General features: G+C 41.1%; 1 protein-coding gene across 6 annotated transcripts in view; it reads right to left on the bottom strand.

The window, feature by feature from the left end:
- LOC114673596 (uncharacterized) overlaps nt 1-13,620 on the bottom strand; it is a 202,785-nt gene extending 189,165 nt beyond the window's left edge. For 3 of the 6 annotated variants that reach the window (XR_013407828.1, XR_013407827.1, XR_013407826.1), the window contains exon 1: nt 12,778-13,620. Coding sequence is in view for 1 of the 6 variants with exons in the window: in XM_077974144.1 (XP_077830270.1) it covers nt 12,969-13,620 (652 nt within the window). In the remaining 5 variants the exon portion in view is untranslated. The remainder of the gene's footprint in view (nt 1-12,777) is intronic. The other 3 variants (XR_013407829.1, XM_077974144.1, XR_013407830.1) reach the window with 2 other exon arrangements.
- Nucleotides 13,621-13,828: the final 208 nt, after the last annotated feature.

Raw genomic sequence — 13,828 nt, 5'->3', positions numbered from 1 at the left:
GCCTTATGGATCAGTTTTATACCACTGATCTATAAGGATATAATTTGCCTGCATCACGCTGTCTTTATTACCTTAGTTTTATATTAAAATAGTTTTGAAATTGGGACATGTGATTCCTTCAACTTTGTTCTGCTTTTTCAGGATTACATTGACTATTCTGGGTCCTTTGCATTTCCATATCAATTTGAGGATTAGCTTTTCAATTTATTGGAAGGAAAAGACCTCTGTTTTTGATAGAGATTACATTAAATCTGCAGATCAATTTGGGAAGCATTGTCACCTTAGTAAGTCTTCCAGTCCATGAACACAGGATGTCTTTTCATTTATGTACGTTACCTTTAATTTCTTTTAACAATGTTTTGCAGTTTTTAATATACAAGTCCTGAATGTCTTTTGTTAAATTTGTTCCTAAATATCTTATTGTTTTTGATACTACTACAAACGGAAATTTTCATCTTCATATTGTCAATTGTAAGTGCATAGAAATACAACTGATTTTTATTAATCCTGTATATGGCCACCTTACTGAACTTGTTTTTTAGTTCTCACAGTCTGTGTATAGAGTCCTCAGGATTTTCTACATACAAGATCACATCATCTGCAAAGAGATAATTTTACTTCTTCCTTTCCAATCCGGATGATTCTTCTTTCTGTTCCTTGCCTCACTGCCTTGGCTAGAACGTTCAGTATTATGCTGAATAAATGTGAAAACAGTAAACATCCTTGCCTGTTCCTTATTTTAAAAGGAAAACAGTCTTTCATAAGTACGATGTTAGCTGTGGGTTTTTCACAGATTCCCTTCATTAGGTTGAGGAATTTCCCTTCCATTCCTAGTTTTGTATTTTTATCATGAAGTGCTGTTTGAATTTGTCAAGTGGCTTTTTTTTTCTGTTTCTATTCAAATGATTATGAGGTTTTTGTACTTTATTATATTAATATAGTATATTAAATTGATTGATTTTTAGATGTTAAACCAGCATTGCCCTCCTCAGATAAATCCCACTTAGTCATGGTATACAATCCTTTTTATACACTGCTGATTTGTTTGGTAGTATTTCCTCGCAGATTTTTGTATCTATATTCATACAGAATAACAGCTGATATTTTTCTCGTGATGTCTTTGGCTTTTGTGTCAAAGTACTACTGGCCTCAAAGAATGAGCCAAGAATGTTCCCTCCTTGTCTATCTTCTCGAAAAACATTATGCAAAACTGTTGTTAATTCTTTAACCATTTGGTAGAATTTACCAGTGAAGCCATCCCAGTCTGCGCTTTTCTTCGTGGAAAAATGTTTGATTACTAATTCAATCTCCTTTCTCGTTATAGGTCACTTCAGATCTGCCCCTTCTTCTTGAGTCAGTTTGGTAGTATATGTCTTCCTGGGAATTTACCCATTTCATTCAGTTTATATAATTTGTTGAAATAAATGTATTCACAATGCTCTTAATTTCTCTAAAATGGTAGTGATTCTCCTTCTTTTATTTTGATTTTAATAACTGAGTCTTCTCTCTTTTTCTATTAGTTAAAGATTTGTCAATTTTTTGATCTTTTCAAAAGACAACTTTTTGTTTTTATTGATTTTTTTCTATTGTTTTTCTATTCTCTATTTCATTTACTTCTGTTCTAGTCCTTACTATATTTAGTTTATATTCAGTTTATTATTTATATATCTATAAATATATAATTTTAAATATATACAATTTTAATATATTATGTCATATTACATATAAATATATATTTAGTTTACTTAGTTTGCTCTTTCTTTACATTATTAAGGTGAAAATTTAGGTTGTTGGTTTGAGATCTTTCTTCTTTTGTTAATATAGTTATTAATAGATAAAATCCCTCTAACTATTGATTTAGTTGCATTTTAGAAGTTTTATTGTGTTATGTTTTTGTTTTCATTCTTCCTAAACTATTTTCTAACTTGCCTTCCGATTTCTTCTGTAACCCACTAGTAGTGTGTTAATTTCCACATTTTCTGTATTTCTGAAATTTCCTTCTATTCTTGATTTCTAATATCATTCCATTGTGGTCAGAGAACATATTCTGTATTATTTCGGCCCTTTTAAATTCATTAAAACTTGTTCTGTGACATAGTCTATTTTAAAGAATTTTCTAGAGACATTTAAGACAATGTGTATTCTGCTACCATTGGGTGAAGTGTTCTTTAGGTGTTTGTTAATTCCAGTTGGCTTATAAAGTTGCTCAAGCCTTTTATTTCCTTGCTGATCTTCAGCAAAAAATAAGATCTTCTCAGTTTCAACCCATTATTGAAAATGAGGTATTGAGGCCGGGCACAGTGGCTCACACCTGTAATCCTAGCACTTGGGGAGGTGGAGGCAGGCAGATCACCTGAGTTCAGGAGTTTGAGACAAGCCTGGCCAACATAGTGAAAGCCTGTCTCTACTAAAAAATATATTTAAAAAAATAGCCAGGCATGGTGGCATGAACCTGTAGTCTCAGCTACTTGGGAGGCTGAGGCAGGAAAATCACTTGAACTCAGGAGGCGGAGGTTGCAGTGAGCCAAGATGGCACCACTGCACTCCAGCCTGGGCAACAGAGCGAGACTCTGTCTCAAAAAAAAAAAAAAAAAGAAAGAAAGAAAATGTGTACTGAAATCTCCAAATATTATTGTTGAATTTTCTATTTCTTCTTCCAATTCCGTTTCTGCTTCACATATTTAGGGGATCTATTGTTAAATACATGTATGTTCAAATTGACTTCCTGAGAAACTGATCCCTTCAACAACAGGTAATGACCTTGTCTTCTGTAATAATTTTCAACTTACAATTTATTTCACTTCATATCCGTATAGCCATTCCAGCTCTCCTTTTATTACTATGTTCATGTTATATCTTATTCTATTCTTTTACTTTCACAGTATTTGTGTCTTCATGTATAAAGTGAGTCTGGTGAATGGCATATAGTTGAGTCATGTTTATTTCATGTTTATTAATTCTGCCAATCCATGCCTTTTGACTAGACTGTTTAGTCCATTTACATTTAAAGTAAAAACTAAAAATGGCAGGATTTTACGTCTGCCATTTTGCTGTTTGTTGTCTGTTATGTCTGACGTCTTTTTGTTCCTCCATTACTGCCCTCTTCAATGTTAAATACACATTTTTCAGTGTCTCATTTTCATTCTGTTTCTTTTACTATACATTTTTTAGTTATTTTCTTAGTGGTTTGTACTCTTTTATATTTACCTATACAATTACCTTTACTGCTACTCTTTATTTCTTCCTGTGGATTTGTGTTACTGACTTGTGTCCTTTAGTTACAAACTGAAAGATTACCTTTAATATTTCTTGTAGGGGCAGTCTGCTAGTGACAAATTCTCTGCTTTTGTTTTTCTGAGACATCTTAATCTTTCATTCTTTTTTGAGTAATAGTTTTGCTGGGCATAGAATTCTTAATTGACAATTTTTTGTCTTTCAGCATTTTGAATACATCATTCCACTATCTTCTAGCCTCCAGTTTCTGATGAGAAGTCAGCTGCTAATCTTATTGAAGATCCTCTGTACATGATTACTCACTTCTCTCTTGCTGCTTGAGTTTTTGTCCATTATTTCATCAAGTAGTCTTTCTGTCCCCTTTCTCTCATTCCTCTCCTTTTGAGATTTCAATTACATATATGTTAGTATTCATAATGGTATCCCACAAATCTGATGTTCTGTTCATTTCTCTGCATTCTTTTGACTTTCTGTTCCTCATAGTATATAATTTCAATTGATTTATTTTCAAGTTTGCTGACTCTTTCTTCTACTAATTCAAAACTGCCGATGAGCATCTCTAATAAATTTTTTTCATTTCAATCACTGTACTTTTCAATTTCATTTCTATTTTATTCCTTTTTTAATAATTTCCCCCTCTTTACTGATATTCTCTATTTGATGAGACACCATTTTCCTACTTTAATTCTTCAGACAAGGTTTCCTTTAGCTCTTTGAACACATTCATAATAGCAAATTTAAAATGTTTGTCTAATAAGTCCAGTATCTGGACTTTCTCAGGGATACTTTTGTTTTTCCTGTTATGGCCCATATGCTACTGCTTGTGTGTGTGTGTGTGGAAATTTTATGTTGAAAACTGGATTTAAAAAAATATGGCAACTCTAGAAATAAGATTCCACACTACATAAAGATTTGTTGTTATATTTGTTGCTATTATTGTTTCTATTGCTATTTCCCAAATTACGTAAAGTCTACTTTCTTTACCATGTTCAGCTGCTGAAGTCTAGCTTCAGTGGTCAGCTAATGATGGGAGAGAGATTTCTGTCTTGAACCAATACATATCACAGCCCTTGCTGAGGGATTGTGTGTGTTGGGGGGTGGGGTACATGCTTTCAACACTCCAGGAGGTAGTTTACAACTCTTAGTCTTCTCTTCCTACTTTACTTATGCAAAGCCTCATTGTTAGTCTGAGATGACAGATTAAGGCCTTCTTAAGTATTTCTTGGACATACAGACATGGGTCTTCTGGATTCCAAAGACTACATCAGAGGTTTTTAAAGCCCCCATACATATCTCCTTTTTTTTTTTTTTTTTAAAGCCCCCATAGATATCTCCTTTCCCAATTTTTCCTTTTAAGTTTTTTGGTTAACCCCAACTGGTGTCACTGCCTCAGGCAGCTGAGAGATTAAACAATTACTGCTGATTGTTTTCCACAAATGCCCTAGGGCTCTGCAAAACAAGCTCTGAGAATGGAGATTTTTAGCAAGCTTCTAGAGCAATCATATAGTGACAATTTTCTGAGACTGGGATCTTGGAGGGCTCTAAACCTGTTTTGTCCCTTTCAGTGGCTTCTAGGCTATTAGTTGTTGTTTTTGGTTTGTTTGGTTTTTTTTTAGACGGAGTCCTGCTCTGTCACCCAGGCTGGAGTGCAGTAGTGCCATCTCAGCTCACTGCAACTTCCACCTCCCAGGTTCAAGTGATTCTCCTGCCTCAGCCTCCCAAGTAGCTGGGATTACATGCACACATCACCATGCCCAGCTAATTTTTTTTTTTTTTGTACTTTTAGTAGAGATGGGGTTTCACCACATTGGCCAGGCTGGTCTCCAACTCCTGACCTCAGGTGATCTGCCCGCCTCGGCCTCCCAAAGTGCTAGGATTACAGGTGTGAGCCACTGCGCCTAGCTTAGGCTATTAGTTTTGAGGGCTACAATGGAGCTGCAGAGGAAAGAATGGGAATAAAGTAAGTTTAAAAATCACAAAGTTCACTGTTCTTACTGAGATTCAGATCTTTTTCTTGAATAAATATTCCTCAGATTGTTATAAACTCTTGATTAATTTCCACCATTCTAAAACAGTTTATTTTGGTATTTTTGCCAGTGCTTTCATTGTTGTTGTGCAGGAGAGGCTTTTCAGAATGTCTTTACTCCAATAATTCAGATATGCTTCCGAGATAAGTAATATATTAATGCAATATTTTTAAGAAATCAAAATTAATGGAAAAAAATCCATGATGAACGAAATACTAAAACTTTAATTACAGATAGAATCAGTAACAGTGCTGTTCCCAACCAAACTGGAGCCTGACACAAAAGGAAAAATCAGTAATACTGATCCTGTCTTCCTTTAAAATTTTGATATTTTGTTCATTATAGATTTTTTGCATTAATCTTGATTTTCTAAACTGCATAAAATTTTTATTTGTATTACTATCTTGGTGTCCCTTAAATTTTGTGCCTGAGGCAAGGGCTCACCTAGCCTCTCTCTAGCGCTGACCCTGGAGAAATGTGGTTGCAGGCCACGTTCCTGCTTTGCTATTCCCTAAACTGAGATATTAATGCTAACTCACATTTATATTTTATTCCAATATCTTGGGCCATTATCAAAATTAAAATCCTAAAATTTAGCAGAGAATTTTCAGTATAAAGTTTGGGGGTAGAGGACAATGTATTTATACCAAAATAACTTCAAAATCTGCTAGTAGTGGCAAATTAGCTCACCCAATATAAAACTAATTACTACCTGTCAGTTAAAGTAATATAATGTGGATTGAAAAAAAAAAAAAGAATACTTGCTAGAGTTTTCAGAAAACTAAATGTAATGTTTGGCATGTTCACTGTACAAACTTCCAATGATAACACTAATAGAAAATGCATCAGGCTTAGAAACATCAATTTCAACCAAAATCATTCTGCTACATGATTTCAATTCTCAAATTAACTTCCCCTGAAATAAACTGATAGTAATATAAGAATTAGAAGCAAAAAATGTGTCTGGTTTAATATGTGGCAACATTTCCAACCTGAGAACACAATTATTTGTGTGCAGAAAAATACTGCCTGTCTTGAGAAGCTATTTTCAATGAGTAATGTTAAACAGCTTAGTACAAAGATAATTAATTCTGGATGATTTAAGATTACTTCTCCCATATTTACAGAGACAGTGTTCATATTAAGTTTTTAGACTAGTACTTTGCAGTAGCAATCTGATGAAGTGTGGAAAATAAACTTCCCTATTAAGTGTGCATTATTTGCTTCTGCTGTTTTATTATCATTTATTGTAATCCACGGCTCTATATTTCTTGCTTTCTCTATGGTACTTCTGGGGAAAGCACTTAAAATCACTGTATCAATATCCGCCTGTTTCTGGACAAATGTATTTGCCTCATTACAGTCTTCATAGCTGCTAACGCACAATGTTGGCTTTTCATTTCTGCAAGGTGAGTCAAACTTTCTAAAGTCAGTATCAGGCAGTCATCAACACTCGTTTGGCCCTAATCACATACACTGCTGACTTACCTATAGTGACTGTGGGAAGACACTGTTTTGTTTTTCTATGGGAACTGAATATACTGGTACAATGGGTCTACAGTAAACACAGTAAAAAGACTAACAAGGAGAGGACCTCAGAGATCATATAGCCTATCCTCTCTGGGACAAGGGAAGTACATTTGGCTGAAATACACTAATCTTGTTTTTAAAATCTCTCAACGGATAAACAGTCTCTTCTCCTTCTATCTAGTCTAACTGATAAAAAATAGAAATAACGAGACCAAAGTAATCATTTTTTATTTTAACTATTCGTTCATCTAACCATTTATTTTAAATTAAATTAAAATAATTTATTTTAAATTTATTGATTTATGTACTTATTTAGCAGATGATATGACCATCTATCTAGAAAATCCAAGGAAAATAACCACAAAACAAGGTTACAATTAATAAGAGTTTGAAAAATGCTTGGTTACATTACATTTTAGAATAGCTTTCTATATATCAATTATTGGTTATATGTAATTCAACCAACATATAGAATATATACAACCAATTAGAAGAAGGCCCATTTACAAAAGCTAAAGAAGAATATCAAATACCCAGGAATGACCTTAAGTCCCCCATTTTCCAAATACAATAGGGCACGTGAGAGACGCTTGCACAGTAAGAGACCACAAGAAGTCATGACAGGCACAGAGAAGAGAGTCAGGAACACCAGACTCCTATAAATGCCACCTCCCCAATGCCAGCTGCACACGTCCACTCAAGCCGCTGTGATGCTCCCTAACCACCAGCAAACAATCCAAGGAAACTCTGTATGAGAGATTTCTGTTTTGGTTGTTGAGTTTAAAATTGTTACAAGCTAACAGCTTAAAAAATGAAACAGCTATCCCATCCCGGTTCCATACCCCTGTCCCCATGAGTACAGGAAGGCTGTAACTAAAAACCAGCAGACAGGCCCTGGCTGCAGCTCCCCAATGGCTTCTTCACCTTCTCCACTAAGAAATTCATGATAGCCTGTTGCCAGGTCCACGTGTGTGTGTGTGTGTGCGTGTGTGCGTGTGTGTGTCTGTGGTGTTCTGATTAGCAGATGTAGGGCAGCCACCTGGGCATGCAGGAGCCTCAGTCAACGTCTGAGTAATCTCCCCTCCTCGAACCCTAACCAACCCCAGTTGCCTTTAAGCTGGGGATTCTCTCCGGCTCAGCTCCACTCAGCAAGTTGTTCTAGGTTCTTGGTATTAAGGCATTCCTCAAGCAAGAGCAGTGTGGTTCCCACTGTCCACAACTTTTATACATCATAGTTCCATTTGTTCCCAGGGTGACTGCAGGGAGTCCAGGCTGGAATGAGCTGGCCCCTAGCCCCTTTCCTATGACAAGCCAGTGGGAGCCATCACTGAAAACATACACTCGCCCTCCCTACTCGTATTCACGTATGGTCTAGGCTGGATCCCGATGCCCTAGGAGGCCCTCAGTTCCAAGCCACCACACTATTAAGGCCCCAAGAACACCACCAGTGTTCGTGGGCAGACTCGGGTGGCTGGAGCGGGGGATAGGGCTGCTGTCATGAGGAAAAGCTGGCCATGAGCATGAGATCCCCCACTGCGGCCTGCAGCTGCCTCCCTGTGCTCCCCACCAATGTCAGCTGCACTCTGGTCAGGCGGCTCACTCTTCCATCTCCTTCAGGGCTCTGCTCACCATCTCCTCTCAGTGAGGCGTCCCCTAACCACACTACTTGAAAGAGCAATTCCCCATCTCCCACGCCTGCTCCCCCGTCTCTGATTTACTTTCTCCATAGCACTATCCATACCTGATATATTAAGTACTTAACCTCATCTGATTCATTCCATTGTACTGTAAGTTCCTCAAGGGTACAGTTTTTGTCTGTTTTGTTTGCTGCTCTATACCTAACATGTAGAACAGTGCCTGGCCTATGGAGACACTCAAACTTTTTTGTTAGTTGGTGTGGGGAAAAAAAAAATCCGGACACTGGTTAAAGGCAGTCAAGACAGATTTTACTCCATACTACCACAGTGAAAGAGACTTCAGTATAGAGCTGAGCTCAACTCCGATTCAGGTAGAGGTGACTGGGTGTTTTAAAGAGAGAATGAGGAACTAGCGAAGAAAAATGAGAATGTGTGTGGGCTCAAGCAGGGTCAAGGACATAGAACATTACAGCAAGCAGACCGGGGGTTTGCCAATGAGACTAGGCCATCTGTGACTGCTAAATGTCACTTGTCAAAGTTAGGCTCCTACCCACCTACAGAGACTAGAGGACAGAGCCCTATCCTCCCTGATGATTACATGTCAAAGGAATGGCTCAGACACTGAGGAAGACACTCCAGGTGGTAGGAGATACACATACACCTCAAAGGCACAGAGAAAGAATTACAATTGTAAGTTTTTCATAAACGATCTAACAAAATGAAAGTCAGGGGCCTATTATCATTTGTGTAGGCTAGAACAAAAGACAAATACTTTGGGGCAGCCTTGAGCTTTTGTAGGCAGGAATGCAAGTGAGGCTGGGTCATCCCAGGAACATGGCCTTAGGCTGCTAGATGCCATGTTATAAGGCTTGGCTGTGTCCCCACACAAATGTCATCATGAATTATAATTCCCATAATCCCCATATGTCATAAGAGGGACTAGGTAGGAGGTAATTGAATCATGGGGGCGATTACCCTCGTGCTGTTCTCGTGATAGTAAGTTCTCATGAGATCTGATGGTTTTATAAGGTGTTTTCCCCCTTTTGCTCATTATTCTTTCCTGCTGCCATGTGAAGAAGGATGTGTTTGCTTCCCCTTCCACGATGATTGTAAGTTTCCTGAGGCCTCCCCAGCCACGCTGAACTACGAGTCAATTAAACCTCTTTCCTTTATAAATTACCCAGTTTCGGGTATGTCTTTATCAGCAGGGTGAGAACAGGCTAATACACCATGTGACAGTGTTTTCAGATCCCTCGGAGGGTGGGAGCACAGACAAAATTGTTTGTGTTGAAAGCTGCAGTTCTTACAGGCCAAGGTTGAGGCCCAGTTGAGAAGAGGGCTCAGGTGAGCCTGGCTAAAGTTTGGTCAAAAGGAGAGTCTCTATGGATGGGTGGGTGGATGGTAGATAGATGACTGATGGATGGATAATTGATAGACGAGGTATATGGGTTGGTGAGAAGGGTCAAGATGATAAGATCTAAAGGCATCCACATTCACACAGGAAGTACAAATCATTTCAGAGAAAAGGGGAAACTCCTTGACTCTTTTCAACAACTCATTTCAAACATGTGTGTGGTGGATATTATAAGCCTCCCACTTGCTCATAAAAACTGCTAATGGGAACAAGCTGATATTCATCTAGTCCTTCCAAACATGCATTTGTTTCCTGTAGGATATTTTCCAGGAATGAATTTGTTTGCTCACTGTCGAAAATTCATATTAGAGACCGATCCTAACAAGCTTACAGAAGGATCTCCTATGGAGCTGATGCTATCTGTTCCTATTAACATTTTATTAATGAAGCATCTTTCAGTAGGGTTTTTTCTTTCCTTTCCGCCTGGCATCCTGCCTCTGAGAGGAGGAAGAGCTTTTTTAACCCACTTTCCTCCCTTCCCCACCCCATTTCCACTCTGCTCCACCTCCAGCTCACACACTGATCCAAAACAGTCCCATGTGTGTGAGATCAGCAGGCAAGGAGCTGGTTCTCCAGGTAAGTGCCTGATTTGAGAGGCTCCACACAGCCCTAGGTTATAGCAGTTGGCATTTTCCCAGCAAGACAACTCTGATATTGTACAGATTCTTTTTTTATCTTTTCAGATGACAAAAATTAAACTAAGAATAGGCAATTTTGTAAGTTAATATTCAAAGATAAGCTGGAGCCTGGGATAGATGCAGGGTCTGTGGAACCTTGGGTTTATATAATTGGGGGTGGGAAGGTAGAAAGAGTACTCTCCCCATTTAAAAAAAAAAAAAACCCAAAAGTGCAAATAGAAACTCAGGGATGACCACATGAACACACTGCCAGTGCCCCTCCCAGAGGGCTCCGAAGAAGCCTGTGTGAGGGAGGGACCTGAGGCTTAGGTTCCTTAGCTCCCCAGTCGATCTGCCGCTGCTGGAGATAGAAAGGGCTAGAGAGGTTTCTGCCACAGCATTCAAATCTCCAGAAAATCGCTAAGCATAACAGTCTTCTATTACATCAATCCCCCAGACGCTATTCTTACCTCTCGTTCACAAACCACCATCCCTGCTGTTCCCTCTAATTTGCCAACAGCAATTCATTATAAAAGTGTGTATGCCGGGGTGGGTTTGGGCATCCTCCCGGATTTTGGCTTTAACAGTCTAGTTCCGTGTCAATTATGTAATAGCCAAAACAGGGAGTTTAACGGAGTACCAAAAGCACAGTCAGAGTTCTTACATAAGCCTTCATAAACCATCCATAAGATCTGCTTCTAGATTTGGATATTTGGGATTACATAAGGTAGACAGAAAACATTGCCTCAGAGGCCAGGTTTCTTTCTGACCTTAAAAACAATAAAAGCTTTTTGCACTTAATTTACTAGTTTACAGTAATACAGTAAGTTTTTAATTTGATACGGAAAATAATCTTTCCTATGACTTACTTTACCGTGTAAACATAAAGGAACCCTGACACTACTACTCAACTTTCATTGGTACTTCCGCAAATGAAATATATATCACTTAAGATTCCCAAAAGTATTCTACACGGAATTATGGGTCCCTGATAAACACCAACTACTCTTTGCAGGAAAAAGAATAAAGAAAGAGCATTTAGACAAAATACGAAAGTCTATATGCTGTAATTCTTTGATGTGTCCCCTTTCCAATACCATTTTTTTCTTCCCATGTTTCTAACAACGTATTTTTGACTTACCTTAAACCAATGTAGCAACACCATAGGCTACAAAGTGACAAAACAATGCTCCACAATGGGTCTCACCCCTTGCTACACGTTAGAATCACCAGGAAAGCTTTTTAACATTATAGGTATCAAGGCATCACCCCAAACCAATTAAAACAGAATACTGGGTGGAGGGGGGACAAGGGGTCTTCCCAGCCATCAGTATATCTGATGTTTTCTACTTTTGTATTTTTACCTGAAAAATATAGCCATAAATGTGAGTACTGGTTTTGGGGCCTGTGGAAAGGCAAGGGAAAGAGAGACACATCTGGAATAACTGGCAACTCATTATTACCACATTTCCATCAGAGATAAAAATAAAATCATTCAATAGTTTGAAAACTAGAAAGGATACACGTAGGATCTTTTTACCAATAAGTAGTCAAAGAATTCTCACCAATTCATAATAGACTTTACAAAACCAATTTTTTCAATGCTTTACAATTTTACCTAACGACTTTTTTTAATATAGGGTCCTATATTATCTTAAAAGGGTACCTCAAGCTAAAACCACTGCTTATCTCCAAGTAAACTTAAAGCATGACACTCTCTTCTTAGGTGCTCTGGTAATCACACATAACTTTACCAATGAGCAAATATTTTTTTAAGCACTTATATAACAGAGAGTACAGGCGCCTTTGGTATCCTGCCAAGAGTACTTCTTTCCGTGTTTGTATTTAAAATAGAATGGTAGTAACATCACTTGTGTGCCTGTAATTCCTTCTGTGCACAGGCTCAGAATGAAAAAAAAAAATGGATGTAGAAAGCCGCTTCACTGCTTTGCCATTATAAAGCTTGAAGGAAATAACACACTCATACTAAATTAAGACGAAGACTCAGACCAAATTATCCAAAGCTGGGGGTGGGTAGGGAAGAACTCGCTTTAACTAACCTACCAACGCCTCTAAAGCAGGGGGTGTTGAACCTGGCAGCACGCGAAGGTGCCAAAAGAGCTGCAGTCCCTCAACCAGAGCAGGTGATGTGGGCAGGAAGCATCAGCGCTCCGGAGACGAGAGGCCGAACCAGCCCGGCGCTGCCCCGAGCCCGGCTGCGCGCTCCCCAACTCCGCGCACCTGTCTCCGGCGGGTCCAGAGGGCGGGCAACAGAGCCAGCCGACCCCGCCGGACAGCGCAGCAGAGGATTCGCTCACCTGGGTCGAAAAGAGCCAAGAAAGATGTAATGTCCAAGAGGCCACCACTGCCCTCACCGAGACGCTCATCCCGGGCCAGGTTCCGCCACGCCGCTTCCTCCTCCTCTCCAGCTCGAGTTTTCTATTTACCGACAGGTCTGTACTCCGCTAAGCGGTCAAGGGTTTCCGCAGAAGGGAGAAGATAAACTTACCCTGAGAGCCGGCGGCGGCGGCGGCGCAGGTGGAGCGCGAGGGGCGCCCCCGCACCTGGAGCAGCCGGCGCTCGCTATCACCTCTGCCCGCCCACGCCCGCGCCGCGGCTGCGCCCCACTCCGCGCCCCCGCACTCACCTCGGCGCAGGCACCGCCCAGGCCGCCGCCCCCGCTCGAGCGCCGGGGCGCAGCCGGGGACTGGAGCCGCCCGCGCGACGCCCAGGCGCTCCCGGCTCAACCGCGGCCGCGGCTGGTCCTCTGGCCGCCTCGCCTGGACAAAGAGAAGCCGCGGGGCTGGCGGCCGCCCAGCCCAACCTTCGCAGCGCGCCGCGCGCGCCTCGCCCGCGAGGTGCCGTCCGCGCTGACAGCGGCCAGGCGGCGAGCGGGCCCGAGCGGTAGGCGGCGCGGGGCAGCTGATACGCGCACCCCCTCCTGGCCGCCTGGAGACGCACTCGCCGAGACCCGGGCGCCTCCTCCCGGCCCGCACTCTGCGCCCCGCGTCGCAGCCCCTCAGCCGGGAGTCGCAGCGCCCTCTGCCGACCGCCCCTGCGCCGGCTCCTGCGCGCGCGCCTGCCCGCCCCAGCTCCAGCCCCAGCTCCAGCTCCAGCTCCAGCCCCAGCAGCCCCAGCCCCAGCCCCAGCCCCAGCCCCATCCTCACCCTCGGCCTCCACAGGAGGCGGGCGCGGCGCAGGCGGTTGCTCCGCTGGTCACCGCGGTGCCCGAGCGTCGGGAGACCCCAGGAGAAAAAAGGAGTAAGACTGGGTTGGCGGCTCCAGGGCAGGCCTCCGGGAATGGGTTCCGCTGTTTTCTGCTTAGAACAGAAGAGGGAGCCGCTTCGAATTAGGCGCAGCAAGAGGCAT

Source organism: Macaca mulatta, chromosome 17 (assembly GCF_049350105.2).
Source record: "Macaca mulatta isolate MMU2019108-1 chromosome 17, T2T-MMU8v2.0, whole genome shotgun sequence".
NCBI classification, from domain to species: Eukaryota; Metazoa; Chordata; class Mammalia; order Primates; family Cercopithecidae; genus Macaca; species Macaca mulatta.
Note: the sequence above shows the minus strand (reverse complement) of the source record. Positions and strands in the feature narration are given on the sequence as shown.